The sequence below is a fragment of the Condylura cristata genome, unplaced genomic scaffold (assembly GCF_000260355.1).
Source record: "Condylura cristata isolate star-nosed mole 26May11 unplaced genomic scaffold, ConCri1.0 scaffold00008, whole genome shotgun sequence".
In the NCBI taxonomy this organism is placed as follows: domain Eukaryota; kingdom Metazoa; phylum Chordata; class Mammalia; order Eulipotyphla; family Talpidae; genus Condylura; species Condylura cristata.
In genome coordinates, this window is record NW_004567109.1 from 62,809,944 (window position 1) to 62,832,308 (window position 22,365).

The 22,365-nt window shown below is 38.5% G+C and overlaps 1 protein-coding gene across 3 annotated transcripts in view; it reads left to right on the plus strand.

Annotated features, from left to right (window-relative positions):
• NSD1 (nuclear receptor binding SET domain protein 1) overlaps positions 1-22,365 on the plus strand; it is a 142,540-nt gene that overhangs the window by 65,888 nt on the left and 54,287 nt on the right. For all 3 annotated transcript variants that reach the window (XM_004679256.1, XM_004679257.2, XM_012722201.1), the window contains exons 4-5: positions 11,235-11,407; positions 13,906-16,480. In XM_004679256.1, the coding sequence (XP_004679313.1) occupies positions 11,235-11,407; positions 13,906-16,480 (2,748 nt within the window). The remainder of the gene's footprint in view (positions 1-11,234; positions 11,408-13,905; positions 16,481-22,365) is intronic.

The window sequence follows — 22,365 nt, forward strand, 5'->3', positions numbered from 1 at the left end:
TTACTTCTTCTTTCCCTATTTGGATTCCTTGTATGCCTTTTTCCTGTCTTATTGTCTGGCTAGAACTTCCAGTGTTATGTTGAAGAGCAGTGGCGATAGTGGACACCATTGTCTTATTACTCATCTCAAAGGAAAGGCTTTCAGCTTTTCTCCGTTGAGGATAATATTGGCTGTGGCTTATCATAGATGGCTTTTATTATGTTGAGGTATGTTCCTTCTGTTCCGAGGACTTCAAGGGCCTTAAACATAAATGGGTGTTGAACTAGCCTTCACCTAGGAGATAATTTTTAAATAGCTTACATTACCTAAATACATTCTTTTGTTACACTTGCTTGATAATTTGGTATAAAACACTAGCCTGGACTTTTATTTTTTGCCCACATTTTGAACGTATTGCTCCATTGTCTCTACCTTTCATAGTTGCTATTAAATATGGGTTATTTTGTTGTCTGGCCTCTTGTATGGGACTTTTGTCTATGTCTGACATTTTGTAGTCTTTCTTGTTTCTATAATTCATTTGACCATACTTGACTGAGAATATGTTTTCATCCATTATTTGAAGTAATTTGGGGCCCTTCCGATGTACACTTTTAGTTCTTTAATTCTAGACATTTTCTTGAACTATTCCATTTATTATTTACTTTGTTTCTACTTTCTGTAGCACTTATTCAGATATTGACTTTCCTTCATTAGACTAAAATTTTTTCATCTTTGTTGTATTGTTGTTCTACTCTACATTAAGGGAATTTTCTCAACTTTGACTTCACTTATTTTTCTTTTAAAAGGTTTATTTATTTATGCACAAAGAACTGGTATACAGGGTAGAGGTGCAGGGGCCGTGAGAGCATTCACCAGACACAGAATGGGGAACAGAATAGGCAGACTGATAGAAATACACCGCTGAGGGGAACGGGGGCAAGACAGTAGAAGTCTTTTGCACTACATGGGTTGTCTCCATGGCCTGGGGTGGACTCGTGCAGTATTAGCTATGGAGAGAACTCCACAGTGCTGTCCACCAGGGAGACCCCTCAAATTGTCTCTTAACTTTTTCTTAAGACTGACTTTTTCAGCTCTATGGCTTAATTTTCTTATCACCATCTGACACTCAACTTTTTTTTTTTTAAAGAATATAATAGTTTATTTTTACATCATTTTGGGCCATTTTCCCATCTTAGTTGTAATCCCTGTGGGATTACATCCTGTGCCATCACCATAGTTCAGTGCACTTCCATCCCACTCCCATTTTTGATCCCATTCCCCACTCTACTCTCATAAAATGTCTCTGGTATATAGTTGTTCATTATTTTTATTATTATTTTCTTCCCTGGTCCTTTATACTCCTTATATGAGGCAAACCATCCGGTACTTTTCCTTTTCTTTCTCGCGTATTTCACTAAGCATGATATTTTCCAGCTCCATCTATGTTGCTGTAGGAGGCATGTGTTTATTTTTACAATTGCTGAGTAATATTTCATTGTATATATGCACCACATTAAAAAAAAAGTTTATTTATTCATACAGAATGGGGTACAAGCCAGAGGTGCAGGGGCAGTGAGAGGATCACCAGAGACAGAGTGGGGAGCAGAACAGGCTGTTCGATGAAGTACACTGCTGAGGGGGAGTAGTGAGTGGGTCAGGAGAGGTCTGCTAAACCATATGGGTCACCTCCCGGTCCAGAGGTCGAACTTGCACTGAAGCGACTGTGGCTTTGGCTAGCTTGCAGTGCTGTATCTTTACCCATTGTGCCACCAAGGAGGGCCCAAAACTTGATTTTTTTGAGCAATTAGATATATATTCTGAAAACACAAATCTAAAAATCACTTAATAGCAACTTAACCCACTGTTCCCTCAAATCCTTCCTAAAAGGAATATATATCTTTATTTATGATATATATTTATGTCTCTGTCTTTAAATATATATATACATACACATATATATCTCAAGGTTCTGAAACTTTCTCTCTCTCTCTCTCTGTATATATGTATGTATGTATGTATGTACATACACCACACATCTCAAGGTTCTGAAACTTGTCCATTAAGCAGTACTTGATATTTTTTGTAATATTAGTTGAGAATCAGTCTGAATAACATATAATTGTTAAAGAACCAGCTTTTTTTTTTATATATATATAGTAGTTTATTTTTACGTCATTTTGTGCATTTTTCCCATCTCATTTGAAATCCCCTTGGGCTTACCATTAACAAATCACCCATGTGCCATCACCATAGTCCAGTGCAAACCCTCCCCCCCTCCCCCACACACACTGTTTTTGATCCCATTCCCTGCTCCACCCCCACAAAATGTCTCTGGTATATAGCTGTTCATCATTATTATCATTTTCTTGCCTGTTCCCGTTATATTCCTGCTATGAGAGAAACCATCCAGTATTTTTCTTTTCTTTCTGGCTTATTTCACTAAACATGAGCTTTTACAGTTCCATCCATGTTGCTGCAAAAGACATATGTTTCTTTTTTTTGGGCTGCTGAGTAATAATCCATTGTATATATGTACCACATCTTTTTAGTCCAGTCATCCATTTTGGGACATTTGGGTTGTTTCCATTTCTTTCCAATTGTGAATAAAGCAGCAATAAACCTGGGGGTACAGGTATCTTTTTGAATCAGTGTTTTCGTGTCTTCTGGGTAGATACCTAGGAGTGGGATTGCTGGGTCTTAGGGAAGCTCCATGGTTAGCAGTTTGAGGAACCTCCAAACATTTTTCCACAGTGATTGTACTAGTTTGCATTCCCACCAGCATTGCCGGAGAGTTCCTTTTTCTCCACATCCTCACCAACATTTATTGTTGCTAGTTGTTTGAAGATGTGCCATTCTCACTGGGGTGAGGTGGTATCTCATTGTGGTTTTAATTTGCATCTCCCTTATTACAAGTGATGTTGAACATTTTTTCATATGCCTGTTGGCCATCTGCATCTCCTCTTTGGAGAAGTGTCTTTTTAGCTCTACTGCCCATTTTTTGATGGGGTTGTTTACTTCATTTTTGTTGAGTTTCATCAGTTCTCCGTATATTTTTGTGATCAGTCCTTTATCACTACTTTTGTGTGAGAAAATGTTTTCCCAATTAGTGATCTGTCTGTTTTTAGTAATGTCTCTTTTGCTGTACAGAAGCTTTTTAACTTGATGTAGTCCCATCTATTTATCCTTGCCTTCACTATTGTGGCATTGGGTGCTCTATCTTTAAAGATGTCGCTGAAGTGTATGTCATGTAGTGTTTGGCCCATCTTTGCTTCCAGGTATTTTATGGTTTCCGTTCTTATGTCTAGGTTTTTAATCCACTTTGAGTTGATTTTGTGTATGGTGTGAGGTAGTAATCTAGTTAATTTTTTTTGCATGTAGAACCCCAGTTTTCCCAGCATGATTTGCTGAACAGACTTTCTTTGTTCCATTGTATCTTCTTTGCTCCTTTGTCAAAGATTAGCTGTCCATAAACCTGTGGATTTATATCTGGGTTTTCTATCCTAATCCACTGGTTTGTATGTCTGTTCTTTTTTTTTTTTTTAAGATTTTTATTTATTTGTGCATACAGAACTGGGGTACAGGCCAGAGGTCAGGGGTGGCGAGAGGCTTCACCAGAGACAGAGTGGGGAGCAGAACAGGCACATCGACGAAGTACACTGCTGAGGGGAGCAGCGGACGGGTCAGGAGAGGTCTGCCACGCCATGTGGTCACCTCCGGGGCAGGCGGGAATCGAACTCATGCGGAATTGGCTTTAGCTTCTCAATGCTGTGCTTTAACCCACTGCGCCACCAGGGAGGGCCCTGTATGTCTGTTCTTTTTATAGTACCATGCGATTTTGATTATTTTGGCTTTGGTAGTATAGGTTGAAGTTTGGGATTGTAATGCCTCCATTCTCTTTCTTCCTACTCATGAGAGTTTTGGCTATTCGAGGTCTTTTGTTCCATATGAATCTCATCATATTTTTTCTATTTCTAAAGAACCAACTTAAAACATTTTTTATTATTATTATTATTTGTACATACAGAACTGGGGTATAGGCCGGAAGTGCAGGGGCTGTGAGAGAAGTCACCAGAGACAGTCTGGAGTGGATCAGACAGATAAAGACAAAGTACACTGCTGAGGGGAGCAGCAGGCGGGTCAGGAGAGGTCTTCTGCACCAAGTAGGCCACCTCTGGGGTTGAGGATAGAACTTGCACTGAAGTGGTCATGGCCATCTTCACTGTGCTGCTCTCCAAGCCGCTGCACCAACAGGGGGAGCCCGAAACTGAACTTTTAATTAGGAAAAGTCCAGGTCCATAAGGGATTATCCACGATTTCTATTAAACCTTTAAGGAGGAAATAATTCAAGTCTTACACCAGCTCTCCCAGAGAACAAACAACTTGCTTTCCAATTCATACACAGTCTACTCTTTTTTGTTGTTGTTAATAATATAATAGTTTATTTTTACATAATTTTGTGCATTTTTCCTTCTCAGTTGTAATCTCTGTGGGTTTCCCATTACCAAATCACCCATGTGCCATCACCATAGTCCAGTGCATTTCCTTTCCCCCACTGTTTTTGATCCCATTCCTCACTCTACCCCCATAAAATATCTCTGGTATATAGCTGTTCATTATTATTTTCTCGCTTGGTCCGTTATGCTCCTGCTATGAGTGAAATCATCTAGTATTTTTCCTTTTCTTTCTGGCTTATTTCACTAAGCATGATCTTTTACAGCTCCATCCATGTTGCTGCAAAAGGCATGTGTTTGTTTTTTCCTTTTGGTTGTTAAGTAATGTTCCACTGTGTATATGTACCACATCTTTTTAATCCATTCATCTACTCTTAGGCATTTGGGTTGATTCCATGTCTTTCCAATTATAAATAAAGCAGTAGTAAACACGGGGGTGCAGGTGTCCTTTGGAATCAGTGTTTTTGTGTCTTTTGGGTAGATACCTAGAAGTGGGATTGCTGGGTCATAGGGAAGCTCCATTTTTAGCAGTTTGGGAAACCTCCAAACAGTTTTCCATAGTGGTTATACTAGTTTGCATTCCCACCAGCAGTGCAGGAGAGTTCTTTTTCTCTACGTCTTCTCCAACATTTGTTGTTGGTAGTTGTTTAAGATGTGCTATTCTCACTGGTGTGAGATGGTATCTCATTGCCAACACTTAACTTTTATTAAATTTTTTTTTGTTTGTTTCTTCCTGAACGTTGTCCTTTGTATTTCTTCCTTTTAAAACTGCTTTTACTTTCCTTTTCCTGTTTCAGTTGTACACTTCATTTGATTATCAGTGGGTAGTACTTATCCACATTGACTGTAAAGTTTTGAAAGCTTTGACAGGAATGTAGGTAACCAATGTATATAGCTTGTTTGGTGAATAGTCATCCTTTGATTTCTGGATAGTCACACATGAATATGGTTTGAGTCATTCCTTATTCCTTTGGAACAGATAGCTTTGTTAAGTCTGGTCTCAGTGCACACATCTGGAATGCCCATTTCCTTCATTAAAAATTTCCAGATCTCTCGAGGGACTTGCTTCTTGAAGCCACCTCCACGGGTGCTTTTGTTAATGTTGCTGGTTGTCTGGTAACTGCTTGGTTGATGGTAGAAAGGGCCTTCTTTTCGCTACCCTTTATGGATGCTATCTAAATCCAGGCAAGGAAACTGATTCAGAAGTGAGTGGGCAAGCACAAGCCAAATATTCCCTTAAAAGAATCTTTTCTTACAAGAGCAAAGAATTAGTATGGTTCTTAAGAGTACTAAAGAGAGCTAATATATGAATAAAGCTATTGTCCTAAAACTGTTGTCTATGACTATATTTTCCTCCGGCAGCTTTTACCTTTCCTTTATAAGTATTGCAGGAATAGCAACTTAACATTTCCAAATCTGCCACTCATTTCTGAATACAATGATGTCTATCTGTTATTCCACTAGCTTTTCTCTAGACAGACTAAATTACTTGGTAATACTGTTGTTTTTAGTTTAATGTAGGAAAACACTTCCTTTTACTTGTAGTAACTATCTTGTTCTTGAGTTTCATGTTCTGTTGGAACTGTAATCACTATTTTCATCTATTCTCCTTTACCAAATTCTCTTCTACCTTGCTATAAAATGTTGGTAATCTGCCATTATTCTTGAATGATAGACTTAGTAACTCTTTATCTGCCTCCCTCCCCACTATTATATAATTAGATACTTTGTAAGAAATTTAGAACACCAATTTGTGAGTATAGATTCTGTTTGTGACAGCAAACAGATAATGGAGCTTAACCCTAAACCTACAATATGACTTTATGTGACCCTACAACTTTCTGATCAAACTTGTGTTGTTCTATAATCTCCTATTTCTCTTTCTCTGTTCAGAAGATCCATCTTCCTGGTGTCACAGCTAACTCATCTTCTTCTGAAAATAAGCATTAGTGAAATGTTTTGGTATTTTCATACCATTGACACCAATTTTGGTGGGGGTGGTTATGACAAATTACTGGTGTGCCTTATGCAGAGGATTTTGATTGAGGGGCCAGAAGGTCAAAGTTCCAGTCACAAGGAGCAGGCCACTGCCCAGTTTCTTCAGGAAAATCACCTTGTTTTTGATGTCCCGCGAGGATGATCAGAATGGTCCCAGGAGTGATACTAGTTGAAAGTTTCCTCACATGCTGACAGAGGATTTTTTTCCTTTTCCTGCGTAAAAAAGTAAGAGGGACTGTGAACTTTCCAAGCACATCTTCAGTAGGATAGTATCTCTAGACATTTTGTGAAGTTTAACCATTCGGGTACTGCTATTCTTGTCTCCACCACCAAGTTTTGTGACAGTAGCAAGTACCATCTCCTTTTTATTCTCAATTATGGGTTTAGTTGCTGAGTAAGTCCTCTTGGTTGATCTTTCTGGAATATATAGTAGGTCAGGAATATCTGCCATCTCCTTTAACTCAGGGTTTCAGCTGCAGTGGGACTTTCTCTGGCATTTTAGCTTTGATCTTGGCCTTCTTAACCTTGCCACCAACATCTGCTTTCTTGGCTACAGGTAAGAAACATGTTCATAACCAGCTTTTGAGCTTTTTTTTTTATTTGACATTTTATAAGATTGGAAAGAATTAAATAAGTTTTTTTGTTTTTAAAAAAAGCTTTATTTGTGCACACAAAACTGGAGTACAGGCCAGAAGTGCAGGGGCAGTGAAAAGCTTCACCAGGGACAGAGTGGGGAGTAGAACAGGAAGATCAACAAAGTATACTGCTGAGGGGAGCAGCAGACAGGTAAGGAGAGATATGTCATGCCATGTGGATCACCTCCACCTCTAGGACAGGTGGGGATTGAACTCATGGGAAGTGGCTTTAACTTCTTAGGGCTGTGCTGCGCCACCAGAAAGGGCCTTCAAATAAGTTTTAACTGACATCAGGGAGTTAAATTCATATCCCTGCTGTTGTTTCATCAGACTTCAAATATGTACACCCAACTTCATACTTAAAACCTATACCAGGATGTCAAATAGGTACTGAACTCTGCTTGTTTAAGAGCCTTAATCATTTTCCTCCTCAAACCAGTAGTTTCTCCTTTATTTTTTATCTTAGTGATCAGATCACTGCTATTTAGTCAATGAAAATTCCTAGAAATGCCACATATATATCTATATCTATATCTATACATATATATATATATATATATATATATAATTGAACAGCTTTTGTGAGAGATAATTCATACAATATACAATGCAGTCCTTTACAGTGTAAGTTAAGTGGTTTTGGCATATTCTCAAAGTTGTATAACTGTTCCCACTACCCATTTAGTACACTTTAATCATCTTCCCAAGAAAACACCATTCCCTTTAGCTGCAACGTTCATTCCTAAAGAACCAAGAATCTGTTTTTTATTTCTATAGACTTGCTTTTTGTACACATTTGATGTAAGTGGAATTTTATGTGAGTGATCACTTGTGGTTATTTCTTTCACTTAAGACACTTCTTTCACTTAGGCTTCAAGATCTATCCATGTATTAGTATTTCATTCTTATTTACGGTAAATAATAGTCTGTTGTATATATATATGTATACTACATTTTCTTCATTCATAGATATTTGCTCTATTTCTATCTTTTGGTTAATATGATTTATATTGCTTTGAACATAATTGTGATCTTTTATAATAAGACAAGTTCTTTTGTTAAAATACCTTTTAAATTTTGTGTTTGCTTTTTTTTTTTAAAAAAGATTTTATTTATTTGTGCATACAGAACTGGGGTGCAGGCCAGAAATGCAGGGATGTGAGAGGATTTACCAGAGACAGAGTGTGGAGCAGGACAGGGAAATTGTCGAAGCACACTGCTGAGGGGAGCAGGAGCAGTGGGCGAGTTAGGAGAGGTCTGTGGCGCCATTATGGATCACCTCCAGGGCAGGTGGGAATCTAACCCATGCAGAAGTGGTTTTAACTTCTTAGTGCTGTGCTTTAATCCTCTGCGCTACCAGGGAGGGCCCCAAATTTTGTATGTTCATTTTCAAAATTTATTTATGCACACAAGAACTGGGGTACAAGCCAGAGGTGTGTGTGGGCGGGGGAGAGAGGATTCACCAGAGACAGAGTTGGGAGCGTATCAGGCAGATTGACTGAAATCCACTGCTGAGGGGAGCATGGGCAAGACAGGAGAGGTCTGCAGGGTCATGTGGCTCAGCCCTCCTGTCAGGGGTCTAACTCAACCTGCAGTGGCTGCAGATAGCTTCATAGTGCTGCGTTTTAACCCATTGTGCAACCAACGAAGGCCTCAAATTTTGTGTTTTAAGTTTTTCACTTGCTGTTGACTTAGTTTAGGTTTTAGTCATCTCATATCTACACTGTTTTGGTAATCTCTGGGTCTGAATCACCTTTTTTCTCTTAAATTTGTTAGTAGTAAAGGAGAGTTACCTTTCTAAGGTGCAGAAAGCCTGTGGTTCTATGGTTTAAATGAGACTCCTCATTGCCAACATGAAAATGGCCACATGCTTAATATGGCATCCAGCTCTTCAAGGTTTTTTTTTTTTTTTAAAGATTTATTTATTTACGCATCAGAGCTGGGGTATAGGCCAGAGGTATGGGGGTGGTGAGAAGACTCACCACCAGAGATAGAGTGGGGAGCAGAACAGGCAGATGGTTGAAGTACACTGCTGAGGGTTGCATTGGGGGGGGGGTGTTGCTGGACTGTGGGGGTGGGGGTCAAACTCATGGGCTTTAGCTTCTTAGTGCTGTGCTCTAACCCTCTGCACCACCAGGGATGGCGCTCTTTAAGGTTTTATGTCTACTTACCTGTTTAGTCAATTCCATTTCCGTCTTTCTGTGTTATGAGTTAGTGTTTTAAATTGCTTGTATTTCCCAGCTATTTAATTTATTTTGTAATTCATGCCTTTGAGAGTTCTGATCTCTCAGAGTGGAGTTCTCCCCTTTAATCAGTCAGTTACCTTTAAAATGTTGCTCAGATGTCTCATTTGTCCTGCAATTATGATGTCCACTTTTTAGTTTTATTTGTAAAAAGTGAGCTTGTGTTTTTGCAGTGATCATGTTCTTTTACTATTATCTATTTGTATATTTCTTATTCTATGTAGTGCTCGTGCATTCATTGTGTTTACTTTTTTATTGCAAATTATATACTTTCCAAGTTGACCTTAAGGACCTCTATGTAGATACATGTATATCTTACCAGTTTTAATCCTTGTTTTAAAGCTTTATTTCTTTTAATTTATGCATATAAGAGCTGAGGTGAAGGCCAGAAGTGCCAGGGCTGTTGGAAGTGTGAGAAGATTCACCAGAGATCAAATGGGGAGCAGAATAGGTGGACTGAACTGAAATACACTGTTGAGGGAAACAGTGGGCAAGACAGGAGAGGTCTGCTGTGCCATGTGGGTCAGGTTCCTGGCTGGCGATTGAACTTGTACTGCAGTGGCTGTTCATAGCTTGTTAGTGTTGTGACTTAACCCCTTGTACCACCAGGGAAGCCCTTTAGTCCTCCTTCATAGCTGCTTTTTATTGAATGTTTTAAATTAATAGATAGAGAAAGGAATCAGTTTTTTTTTAGCACTTGTTTTTAAAGTGGACTGAAGAATCGAAAATTTAGCAAGTCTGTAATTTCATTATAAAGCCACATTTTTATGGAAAACCATCTCAAAGTCTGAGTGTTCATTCTGTGATAGTTATAGTTTATAAAATTAATATTTATATAAATGCTCTGATTGAAATTTATTTGATACCTAGGCTGCTCTTCCTGTGACTGTGGAGATTGAAATTTTGAAAATAGTTACCTTTCTTTATGCATTTTCTAAAGTTTACTTGTTAAGTCTCTCTTCAACTTTCTCTTTCCTCCCCCCCTCCCCCTCCCCCCCAGTTTTTTCTTAGAGTTTTTGGGTATTTTTGTATTTTGAAATAGAATGTGCTTGGTATAAGGGAATGAAATGATTTCCTTTTCTTAAAAGAGACAAATTTATTACATCTGGTATACCTCTTCCTATATTTCTTTTGTGACATTTTACTTAGTACTTAAAATGCTAAATGTATGGAAGATGCACACACAGGATAATTTTGATTATAATATTGTCTGGACAAGATTTTTATTGTTTCTGTTTTTGGTAATTATACACCTACAACATTGTATGACAAAAAATTGTAGAATGACTGAATTTCTTTTTGTTTTTATTGTTGGGATTTCCCTTTTTTCATTTTCACATTTTGAAATATCATATTTCACATTCTTTACAAAACCAGTGTTTTGTTCTGAACTTGCTCTCAGAAATCATTGGATTAATAACTGTGTTTAGAGATCATACTACTTATTTCTTAGGGTTGTTGTGAGGAATCCATGAGGCATAATGTAGCAAGTTCATATATGTTAGTAGTTAGACACAGCATGTTAGAGAAGATACTCTTTGGCTTACATTTGTATCACATTGGTTGTTAATTCTTATTAATTACTATGTTTGTGGTGCTGCAAGGTATTATATGTTCTTTGGTAATGAGCATCTAAATAAAGACTTTATAGGTTGATAATGAAAGGAACGTAATTGACTGCTGCATTATTTTTTTCTGTGATTAGTTAATGAACCTCTAATTACCATTTCAAATTGTTGACTTTTTTCACAAACTTAAACATTTTCTTGGGAAAGTAAATATTTAAAAATCTTGTAGCTGAGCTACCTCAGATTTTTTTCTGTAGGTTATTCATTCATTCATTCATTTATTTTTGTAAACAGGGTCTCTGAATGAAGGACTACCATGTTTTTAAAAAGTAATGGCTCTTGATTCTTATCTTTGTCTAGTTTCCAACCGGAGGCCATATCGACAATATTATGTGGAAGCTTTTGGAGACCCTTCTGAGAGAGCCTGGGTGGCTGGAAAAGCAATCGTTATGTTTGAAGGCAGACATCAATTTGAAGAGTTACCTGTCTTGAGGAGAAGAGGGAAGCAGAAAGAAAAAGGATATAGGCATAAGGTAAATAAAAAAAAGAAGCCTCCTAAATTTTTAACTTCTTGGCAGTAGGCAGAAAGGAGGTTAGAGAGAAATATTACACTCTTACAATATAAGCAACTTTTTATTTTTTTTAAAGACTTACTTATTTATTCGTACAGATCTGGGTACAGGCCAGAGATGCAGAGGGTGAGAGGATTCACCAGAGACAGAGTGGGGTGCAGAACAGACAGATCAATGAAGTACACTGCTGAAGGGAGCAGGGGGCGGGTCAGGAGAGGTCTGCCACGCCATGTGGATCTCCTCCAGGGCAGGCGGGGATCGAACTCATGCAGAAGTGGCTTAAGCTTCTTTGTGCTGTGCATTAACCCGCTGTGCCACCAGGGAGGGCCGCAACTTCTTTTAATAGTAGGATATCTATGAGAAAATAGGTAGAAAGGAAGGTCTTTTGTGGGAATAAGAGCTAGCCTTAAAATATTGATACAGAATTTTTTTAAAGGTCTTATTTATTTATGCATAGAGAACTGGGGTACAGGGTTGGCAAGAGAATTCATCAGGGACAGGGAGGGGAGCAGAACAGGCAGATTGACAAAGTAAATTGCTGAGGGGAGCAGTGGATGAGATGGGAAATGCCTGCATGTCATGTGGATCACCTCCGGGGCAGGGGATCGAACTTGCAGTGAAGTGGCCGTTTTGCAGCCACTGCGCCACCAGGGAGGGCCATGAATTTTTTTTTACTTGAACTTATTTTTGTGTGGAAGAACTGGGTGTAGGCCAGATGTCTGGGTTGAGGATCATTAGCGTGTTCACCAGAGACAGAGTGGGAAACAGAATACTGCTAAGGGGAGCAACAAGTGAGACAGGAGAGGTTCAACTCTGTATGTGGGTTAGCTTCCTGGCCAGAAATTGAACTCAACCCATGACAGTGATATTGCTGAGACTTAACCCCTAGGCCGCCAGGAGTTAATACTAAATATTATACTGAATATTTTGAGAAATGATATCAACTAACTTATTCCATGCCACTTAGGTGTAACTGTACCACATGACATGACTAATCTTTGGTTATATCTTACAGAAGAAAATGATCCTCCAAACAAATTATTCTGCTTTGAATCCTTGGGTTTATTTCTCTTAAAAAAGAGAAATATGAAGCTTTAAACATTTTATTTGCTTTGTTTTTTGTAAGTGGTTGTTAAGGTTGCAATTTCAAATCCAGTTACGGTTTAATAATGAACATTGTTGTGTATTATTTTTTTTAATTGCTTTAGGTTGAAGATTATTGGGTAGAATTTTAAGTCTATTTTCTCAATTCTAGAAGAGGAGATGGTTCATCTTAGAGACTGGTATCACATACTTTTATGTGCTAATAATTTAGACTATTTTATAAAAACCATGATTAAGATAATCTCGAGTCTGTATCTAGATCTGTTCCTTTTAACTTGAGTTCTCTGAGGATTTACTGTTAGATCTGTTGGGAGAATTATAAATAAATAGAAGCTATTTATGTCATAAGGTTGATGATTTAAAACTAGTATGTGCTGTTGTTAAAATGAAAGAAACTAACTACATCCTTTGTACTTTGGGTGATTGAAGGTGTCAGAGTCTTTGTGTGACTTAGCTAGGTAGACAGCTAAACCCCCCACCCCCACGTGCCCCACAAACTCCCTTTTCAGAGGATTTCACTAGGGCTTTTTGGTTCCAGGAAATTGATTTACTTTGGTCCTTGTTAAGAGAATTAATGAGTGTTTTGTGAAAATAATCCCAGATTGCCAGTTACTGCTTTTTAAAAAGAAGCCACATATCTAATGACCTGAGTTTTTAACACACTCAGCAGAATATCAACTTTACAAGTATTGAAAAATTTGTGAACACTGACTGAGAGAAATTTGGCATTAGATATTATCAGAGGTGGAAAGGTGTGGGGTGGAGTCTGAAAAATTATGTACATTTTACAGAGCTTCAATGTCTTCATACTTGGAGGAATCAAGAGCTTGTATACATTGCTATACCCAAAGTGCCTTGGTGTCTTTGAATTACATGACTAAGCCCAGGAGACATCTTGGTTATGATCCAGGTTGTAAATAACATATATAGAATAACTACAATTAGCTAGAGGCCTATGGGTAACCAGAGATTAAAAATTTCAGTCTTGTGGGTTAGGTCTGACTGTCCCAGGTTTTCCAAATTTGTTTTCTTTATTCTTTTGCTTTCACATATGCAACTGAGCAAGTGCTTAGCCCTCATAAATTAGGAAGAAATTGTTCTTAGGTGCAAAGGAAGAAGCTGTAACAGTCTGGTTGTTTCTGGATTTAGTAATGTAATCTTTATAATATTAAATAATATATTGTTTGGAAATGTCTGTTAGTTAAGTTTGGGTGACCTGGCCATTCCTATGAGAAGGCCTTGAAAAAGTGCAGTAATCTTGAAAAACTTCTGATTAAAATGTGTTCATCGGTCATCTTTCTGTTCACTTTCCATTTCTTTGATAAGTGATGATCTTTTTCTCCTTTACATTTAAGGTTCCTCAGAAAATTTTGAGTAAGTGGGAAGCCAGTGTTGGTCTTGCTGAACAGTATGATGTTCCGAAAGGGTCAAAGAACCGAAAATGTGTGACCAGTTCAATCAAGCTGGACAGTGAGGAGGATATGCCATTTGAGGACTGTACAAATGATCCAGAGTCAGAACATGATCTGTTGCTTAATGGCTGCTTGAAATCTCTGGCTTTTGACTCTGAACATTCTGCAGATGAGAAGGAAAAGCCTTGTGCTAAGTCTCGAGTGAGAAAGAACTCTGATAATCCAAAAAGGACTAGTGTGAAAAAGAGCCACATGCAATTTGAAGCACATAAAGAAGAACGAAGAGGAAAGATTTCAGAGAATCTTGGCCTCAGCTTTATTTCTGGGGATGTGTCTGATAAGCAGGCCTCTAATGAACTTTCCAGGATAGCAAACAGCATCACAGGATCCAGCACTGCCCCAGGAAGTTTCCTGTTTTCTTCTTGTAGCAAAAACACTGCAAAGAAAGAATTTGATACTTCAAATTGTGACTCCTTACTGGGTTTGCCTGAGGGTGCCTTGATCTCTAAACGTCCTGGGGAGAAGAAGAAACTCCAACGAGGTCTGATGTGTGGTTCAAAAGTGCAGCTCTGCTATATTGGAGCAGGTGATGAAGAAAAGCGAAGTGATTCCATAAGTATCTGTACTACTTCTGATGATGGAAGTAGTGATCTGGACCCCATAGATCACAGCTCTGAATCTGATAACAGTGTCCTTGAAATTACAGATGCTTTTGATAGGACAGAGAACATGTTATCCATGCAGAAAAATGAAAAGGTAAAGTATGCTAGGTATTCTGCCACAAACACTAAGGTAAAAGCAAAGCAGAAGTCACTCATTACTAACTCACATACAGATCACCTAACAGATTGTACTAAGACAGCACAGCCTGGAACTGAGACATCTCAGGTTAATCTCTCTGATCTTAAGGTGTCAGCTCTTGTTCGCAAACCCCAGTCAGATTTTAGAAATGATGGCCTCTCTGCAAAATTCAGTACACCGTCAAGCATTTCCATTGAGAACTCACTAATAAAGGGTGGGGCTTCAAATCAAGCATTATTACATTCAAAAAATAAACAGCCCAAGATCCGTAGTATAAAGTGCAAGCATAAAGAAAGTCCAGTTATGGTAGAGTCTCCAGTTACAAATGAGGACTGCAGTTTAAAATGCTTCTCTTCTGATACCAAAGGCTCTCCTTTGGCCAGCATTTCCAAAAGTGGGAAAGTAGATGGGTTAAAACTACTGAGCAACATACATGAGAAAACCAGAGATTCAAGTGACATAGAAACAGCAGTGGTGAAACATGTTCTGTCAGAGTTGAAGGAACTCTCTTATAGATCCTTAGGTGAAGATGTTAATGACTCTGGAACATCAAAGCCACCAAAACCATTACTTTTTTCTTCTTCCTCTGGTCAGAATCATATACCTATTGAACCAGACTACAAATTTAGTACATTGCTAATGATGTTGAAAGATATGCATGATAGTAAAACTAAGGAGCAACGGTTAATGACAGCTCAAAATTTGGTCTCTTATCGGAGTCCTGGTCTTGGGGACTGTTCTACTACTAGTAGCCCCATAGGGGCTTCTAAGGCCTTGGTTTCAGGAGGCTCCACTCAAAATTCAGAAAAAATTGGAGATGGTCCTCAGGACCCAACCCGTCCAAGCCCTGTTGGTGGCAACTCTGTGCTTTCTGGGGAGCTGTCCACCTCCCTCCCTGGCTTAGCATCTGAAAGAAGAGACCTCCCTGCCTCTGGCAAAAGTCGATCAAATTGTGTCACTCGGCGCAATTGTGGGAGATCAAAACCGTCATCCAAATTGCAAGATGGCTTTTCAGTCCAGATGGGAAAGAACAGGATGAACCGTAAAGCCTTAAAGACAGAGCGTAAAAGAAAACTAAATCGGCATCCTGCTGTGACTCTTGAGGCTGCATTGCAGGGAGACAGAGAGAATGGGCTTTCAGGGAATGGCTCCTCTAGAGGTGGGTCAGAAGACCCTGGTAAAGAAGAACCCCTTCAGTTAATGGGTCATTTAACAAGTGAAGATGATGCCCATTTTTCTGATGTACATTTTGATAACAAAGTCAACCAGTCTGACTCTGATAAAATTCCTGAAAAGGGTGCCTCTTATGAAAACAGAAAAGACCCAGAGCTGGACGCTGAAATAATCAGTGAGAATGATGAACTCAATGGTGTAAACCAGACGGTGCCTAAAAAGCGGTGGCAGCGTTTAAACCAAAGGCGCACTAAACCTCGTAAGCGCACTAACAGATTTAGGGAGAAAGAAAATTCTGAGGATGCTTTTGGGGTCTTGCTTCCTGCTGACCCTGTGAAGAAGGAAGATGAATTCTCCGAGCATAGACCTCCTCCTTCGACGAACATACTAGAGGATGCAGTGACAGACCCAAATCTTGCTGGTCACTTAGATTCAGTTGGGCCAAGGTTGAATGTTTGTGATAAGTCCATTGCCAGCATTGAGGAGATGCAAAAGGAGCCAGGAATTCCCAGTTTGACTCCCCAGTCTGAACTCCCTGAACCAGGTAAGGACTTCTGGATAGAAAGGGATTTGAAGAAGCTATGCATAATGATGGCCTACTGAAGTTGGTTTGTTCTAATAGAGGAATTGAGTGTAAATGGGGAGGGAATACTTATCACATGAAATAAAGAAACGTGTGCATTCTGTAGAATGGTTGAATTTTGAGAACCAGGTTTCCATATACTTTCAGAAATTGTTTTAGCAGGAACTTTTATTTTAGCAAGTCATTTTGTTCCTACTCCCCATTTCCTACCTTTTTATATCTGTGAACTTATACTTAACCTGGCATCATAGATACATAATCATGAAAATGGTTTTCCCACATTGAATCTCACCCATTGCACTACAGGTATGCTGATACCTTTGATTTCCTCAAATGTAGCAAACTTGACTGCAGAATTTGGCCACAGAATTTGGGTGCCTTGATTTTTGTTCCTTTTCTCTTCAATAAACTTTCTCTTAAAAAAGTTTTTTTTGGATGACTTCATGCTCTTCCCTGGGGGAAAAGGAAAAACTTTTTGTGACACCATTTGGTAGTACAGCTAATAGGTGCTGGATCTAAGATTTAAATCCAGTTGTTGTTTACATAAAACAGATTCTTAAAAAAAAAAAAGATTTATTTATTTAGGCATACAGAGCTGGGATACAGGCCAGAGGTGCAAGGGCCATGAGAGGATTCATCACAGAATGGGGAGCAAAATAGTCACAATCTACTGAAATACACTGCTGATGGAAGCAGTGGGTCATCTCCCTGGTTCGGGATAGAATTCATGCTGAAGCGACAATGGCCAGGTTATAGTGCTGCACTTTTAACCCTTTGTGCCACCAAAGAGGACCCAGAAAACCGTTTTATTGTATGTTACACTACCTTTGACAAAAGTTTAAGGAAGGTCCACTTTCCACTTATTTGATGACAAAAGGGAACATGTACTTTGGGGGTGGGGGGGATGTGTTTTACAGTACTTATTTGAAGGTCTTCAATGTCTTGCAACCCTTCTAGTAAGAAGTTTGAGCATAAATGTTTTTTAAGATTTATTTATGCATGCTTGCAGAGTTGGGGTACAGGCCAGAGGTGTGCCAGGTGAGAGGATTTATCAGAGACAGAGTGAGGAGCAGAACAGTCAGATGTACTGAAATATACTGCTGAGGGGAGCAGTGGATGGGGTCAGGAGGGAGAGGTGTGTCATTCCATGTGTGTCACCTTCCTGGCCAGAGATTGAACTCATGCTGCAGTGGCTATGGACAGCTTCATGGTGTTGCTCTTTAATCTGATGCACCACCAGGGGAGGGCTCTGAGAGTAAATTCTTACAACCTCAGATAGAAGTGTATTTACCTTAGCTGCAAATGTCATTCAAAGTAATTAATATTATGCAAGCTAAAGATAAAGCTCAATAACCTTAAACACAAAGGTTTCTCAGATAATTCCTATAGTAGATTCTGCTTTCTGATAGCTTTGTTGAAATATAACTCAAATAGCACAACTCAGCCTTTTAAAACTCAACCTTTTAAAAAATTTGCATTGATTCAGTGGTTTTTATTTTATTGAATTTTGTAGATCTGTCAACATGATCAGTTTTGTATTATCCCACAAAGAAAATTTTCACTTTTATCAATCTTTTTTCCCCTATCTGTAGATTCGCTTATACTTTAGATTTTATGTAAGTGGATTTATACAATAGATGATGCTTTTATGTTTGATTCTTTTATTTGCTTTGCTCTACCCTCTTAATTTTAAAGCATTTATTATAGTACTAACCCTATGCAGAGCAGATCTTTAGAACTTTCTCACTGTGTGAATCTGAATTCTGTTCTCATTGATCACCTTTTCTTCCAACCTCTTGCTCCTGGCTAGAGGTTATTTCACCAGTCTCTTATTCTCTGAATTTGATTACTTGGGATACATCATTTAAATGAATCATGCAATATTTTAGGTTATTTTGCTTAGTGTAATGTCTTCAGGATTGTTCATGTTCTAGTCTATCATGGTTCCTTCTTTTTATCAGGCTGAGTAATAGTTCATTTTATTTACATACCATATTTAAAGAATGCATTTATCTGTCAATGGACATTAGGTTACGTCCATATCTTGATTGTTAGGAATAATGTTGTAGTGAACATATCTCTTGAGATCCCACTTTCAGTTCTCTTCTATATACCCAGAAATATATATGGGTCACATCATTCTATTTTTAATTTTTTCAATGCTCCTCATTCTTTTTTCCATGTGAGGATAGCATCTTACAATCCTACTTGCATTGTACAGGGTTTCCATTGATCTTTATACTCACCAATGTTTTCTTTTAAAAATAGTGGCCATCCTAACAGTTGTTGAGGTGTTTGTGGTTTTGACATGCAAATTCTCTGATGAGACTCTGATGGTTAGCCAAGTTAAACATTTAAAAAAAAAAATATTTTTAGGCCCTCCCTGGTGGCGCAGCGGGTTAAAGCACAGCACTGAGAAGCTAAAGCCACTCCCGCATGAGTTCGATCCCCGCCTGCCCTGGAGGTGGCCACATGGCGCAGCAGACCTCTCCTGACTCTCCCGCTGCTCTCCTCAGCGGTGTGCTTCATCGATGTGCCTGTTCTGCTCCCCACTCTGTCTCTGGTGAAGCCTCTCACCGCCCCTGAGCCTCTAGCCTGTACCACAAATAAATAAATCTTTAAAATATATATATATAGTTTTTAAAATAAATCTTTAAAACATATATATATTTTAAAAAGATTTATTTATTTATACATACAGAGCTGGGGTACAGGCCAGAGGTGCAGGGGCGTTGAGAGGCTCCACCAGAGACAGAGTAGGGAGCAGAACAGGCAGATCTACAGAAACACACTGAGGAGCAGCAGGTGAGGCAGCAGAGGTCTGCTGCACTGTGTGCCAAGCTCCCTGGCTTGGGATTGAATTCATGTAGTAGTGGCTGTGGACAGCTTCATAATGCTGTGACATAACCTGTGTGCTACTAGGGAGGGCCATTTTTTTTGTGTTCTTGTTGGTCATTCATTTATCTTCGAAGAAATGTCTATTCAAGTTGTTTGACTAAGTTTTGAGTTTTGAATTGGGTAGTTGTTTTTGTTACCAAGTTCCAAATTCTGCATGCTTGAGGATTGTTTGTTCAGATGGTATAAGGTGGTCTGTAGATGTTCATTTGGACTGCATAATGTTGTTCAATTCTGTTTTTGTACCTGCAGTGCGCAGGGTTTCCATTGATCGATAGCCTCACCAGTTTTTTTGTTTGTTTGTTTGTTTGAAATAGTGGCCATTCTAACAGGTGTTGAGGTGTTTGTGATTTTGATCCGCAAATTTTCTGATGATACGCTGATGATTAGCCAAGTGAAATGTTTTTTTTTTTTTTTTAAAGATTTATTTACATATATAAGAACTGGGGTATATGCCCTTCCTGGTGGCACAACAGGTTAAAGTGCAGCACTGCAAGCTAGTCGCAGCCCCTTCAGTGTGAGTTCGATCCCTAGCCCCAGAGGTGACCCACATGGCACAGCAGACCTCTCCTGTCTCACCTGATGCTCCCCTCAGCAGTGTACTTTGTCACTCTGCCTGTTCAGCTTCCCACTCTGTCTCTGGTGAATCATCTCACTGTCCCTGCACTTCTGGCCTGTATTCCAGTTCTGTATGCAGAAATAAACAAATCTTTAAGAAAAAAACAACTGGGGTATAGGCCAGAGATATGGGGGGGAGGCAGAATGAGAGGATCCATCAGAGTAGATCTGCTTTGATCTATGATCTGCTTTGATTGTCTCTCCTTTATTAAAAGCTGAGTATTAAGCTACTTGGGCTTATTATAATTATTATTATATTACATTACTATATCTTCTTTAAGATTTGTCAGTGTTTGCTTCATAAGTCACCTGCTGTGTGCCCAGCACCATAGTCCAGTGCATTTCCCCCCACCCGCACCATTTTTGATCCCATTCCCCACTCCACCCCTGTAAAATATCTCTGTTATGGAGTTGTTCGTTATTATTTTTTCTCCCCGGTCCTTTATGCTCCTGCTCTGAGTGAAACCATCCAGTATTTTTCTTTCTGACGTATTTCACTAAGCATGGTTCCTTCCAGCTCCATCCATGTTGCTGCAAAAGGCATGTGTTAATGGTTTTTGATTGCTGAGTAATATTCCATTGTGTGTATGTACCACATCCAGTATGACTGTAATCTTTTAAAGTAAGCTTACATTGCTTGTCTTCATTGTGAATTAACCCTTTTATCATTATTTATATAATGTCCTTGTTTACTCAAGGTGTAAGTATGACTTCCTCTCTTGGTTACACTTTACCAAGGGTATATTTTCTTATCTTTTTCATTTTCAGCCTAAATGTATCATTAAGGTGATATATTTTATAGAGTGTTGTATTTTGTACTTTTAAAAGCAATCCATTTAGCTACTCTGTGGGGTTTTTTTGGGGGGGGTGTTTGAGGAATTTAAGTCCATTAACATTTGAAGTAATTATTGATAGAGAAGGACTTACTATAGCTTTTTGTTTTCTTTTAGTTAATTGTCTCTTCTTCTAGGCTTCCTTTGTATTTCATTGTGGGTTTTTTATTTGTTTGGGAGAGGGCTACTCTTATTCCTTTCTCATTGTGTATATTTTGTATAGGCAATCTTTTTGTGGCTATCGTGAAGATTTTATTTTTTTAAGACACAAGCCAGAGGTGCAGGGTCATTGAGAGGCTTCACCAGAGTCACAGTGGGGAGCAGAATAGGCAGATCTGTGAAGTACATTGCAGAGGGGAGCAGCGGGCAGGTTAGGAGAAGTCTGGTGTGCCAGGTGGATCACCTCCAGGGCCTGGAGAACCTGCTTTGAAGCAGCTACGCTAGCTTGCAGTTTGCTGTGCCCTAACCAGTTGCGCCACCAGGAAGGGACCATGAAGATTTTATGAACCATTTTATAGCAATTTATTTTAAGATATACATTTCCCGTTTCTGCTTTTTGATTTCATAAGTTATATGCTCTATATTCATTAACAAAGTTTTATATTTATACTTATTTGTCCATGCCTTTTAAATTCTAGAACAGACTAAAAGTGCTTTAAACAACACTGTAGCATTACAATATTTATATGCTTACATTATCTGTTACTTTTTGTATTTTTTAAAAAGTGCTTTGTGTTGCTGTCTTTGACCTTTTGTTTCACATTATAGGACTCTAGTATTTCTTGTCAGGGAGGTAATGTAGTGGAAGTAACTCGGCTTTTGTTTATTTTGGAAAGCATTTCATCTTCACTTTTGAAGGACAGTTTTATTCAGTATAGTGTTATTTGGCAGTTTTTAATTTCTGTATTTTTAGTGTGTCATACTACTCTCTTCAGCTCTCCACTGTTTTGCTGAGAAGTCCAGTGATAACCTATGGGAACTTTCTTGTGACTAGTTGCTTTTCTTGGTGTTATATTCTTTTTCTTTGTATTTTGACAATTTGACTATAATATGTTCTTGGTGTGGGCCTCTTTTGCTTCATCTTCTTTGACCATGAGTTTCTTGACTTTGCCCTTTTCTCAAATTTGGAAGATTATTTTTGGTCATTATTTATTCAGATAAGTTCTCTGTGCCCTCCTCCTTTTGAAACTTAATATATGTTGATCTACTTGATAATAGTGTTACATAAGTCCCTTATGCTTTCTTTTTCTTTGCTCTCTGACTTAGTAACTTCAGTGACTTCCTTTGAGATTGCTGACTCTATCCTAGGTTAAGTCTACTGTTGAGTCTAGGTTAAGTATACTGATTAAGTCTGCTGTTGATCCCACTAGTGAAATTTTCAAATAAGTTGTTACTTTTTTTAACTCCATACTTACACTTTCTCTTTGATTATATTTTCATTTGTTCATGTTAGTATTTTAGTATTTTCCTGGTTTTTCTTTAGTTTTTTTTTTTTTTTTT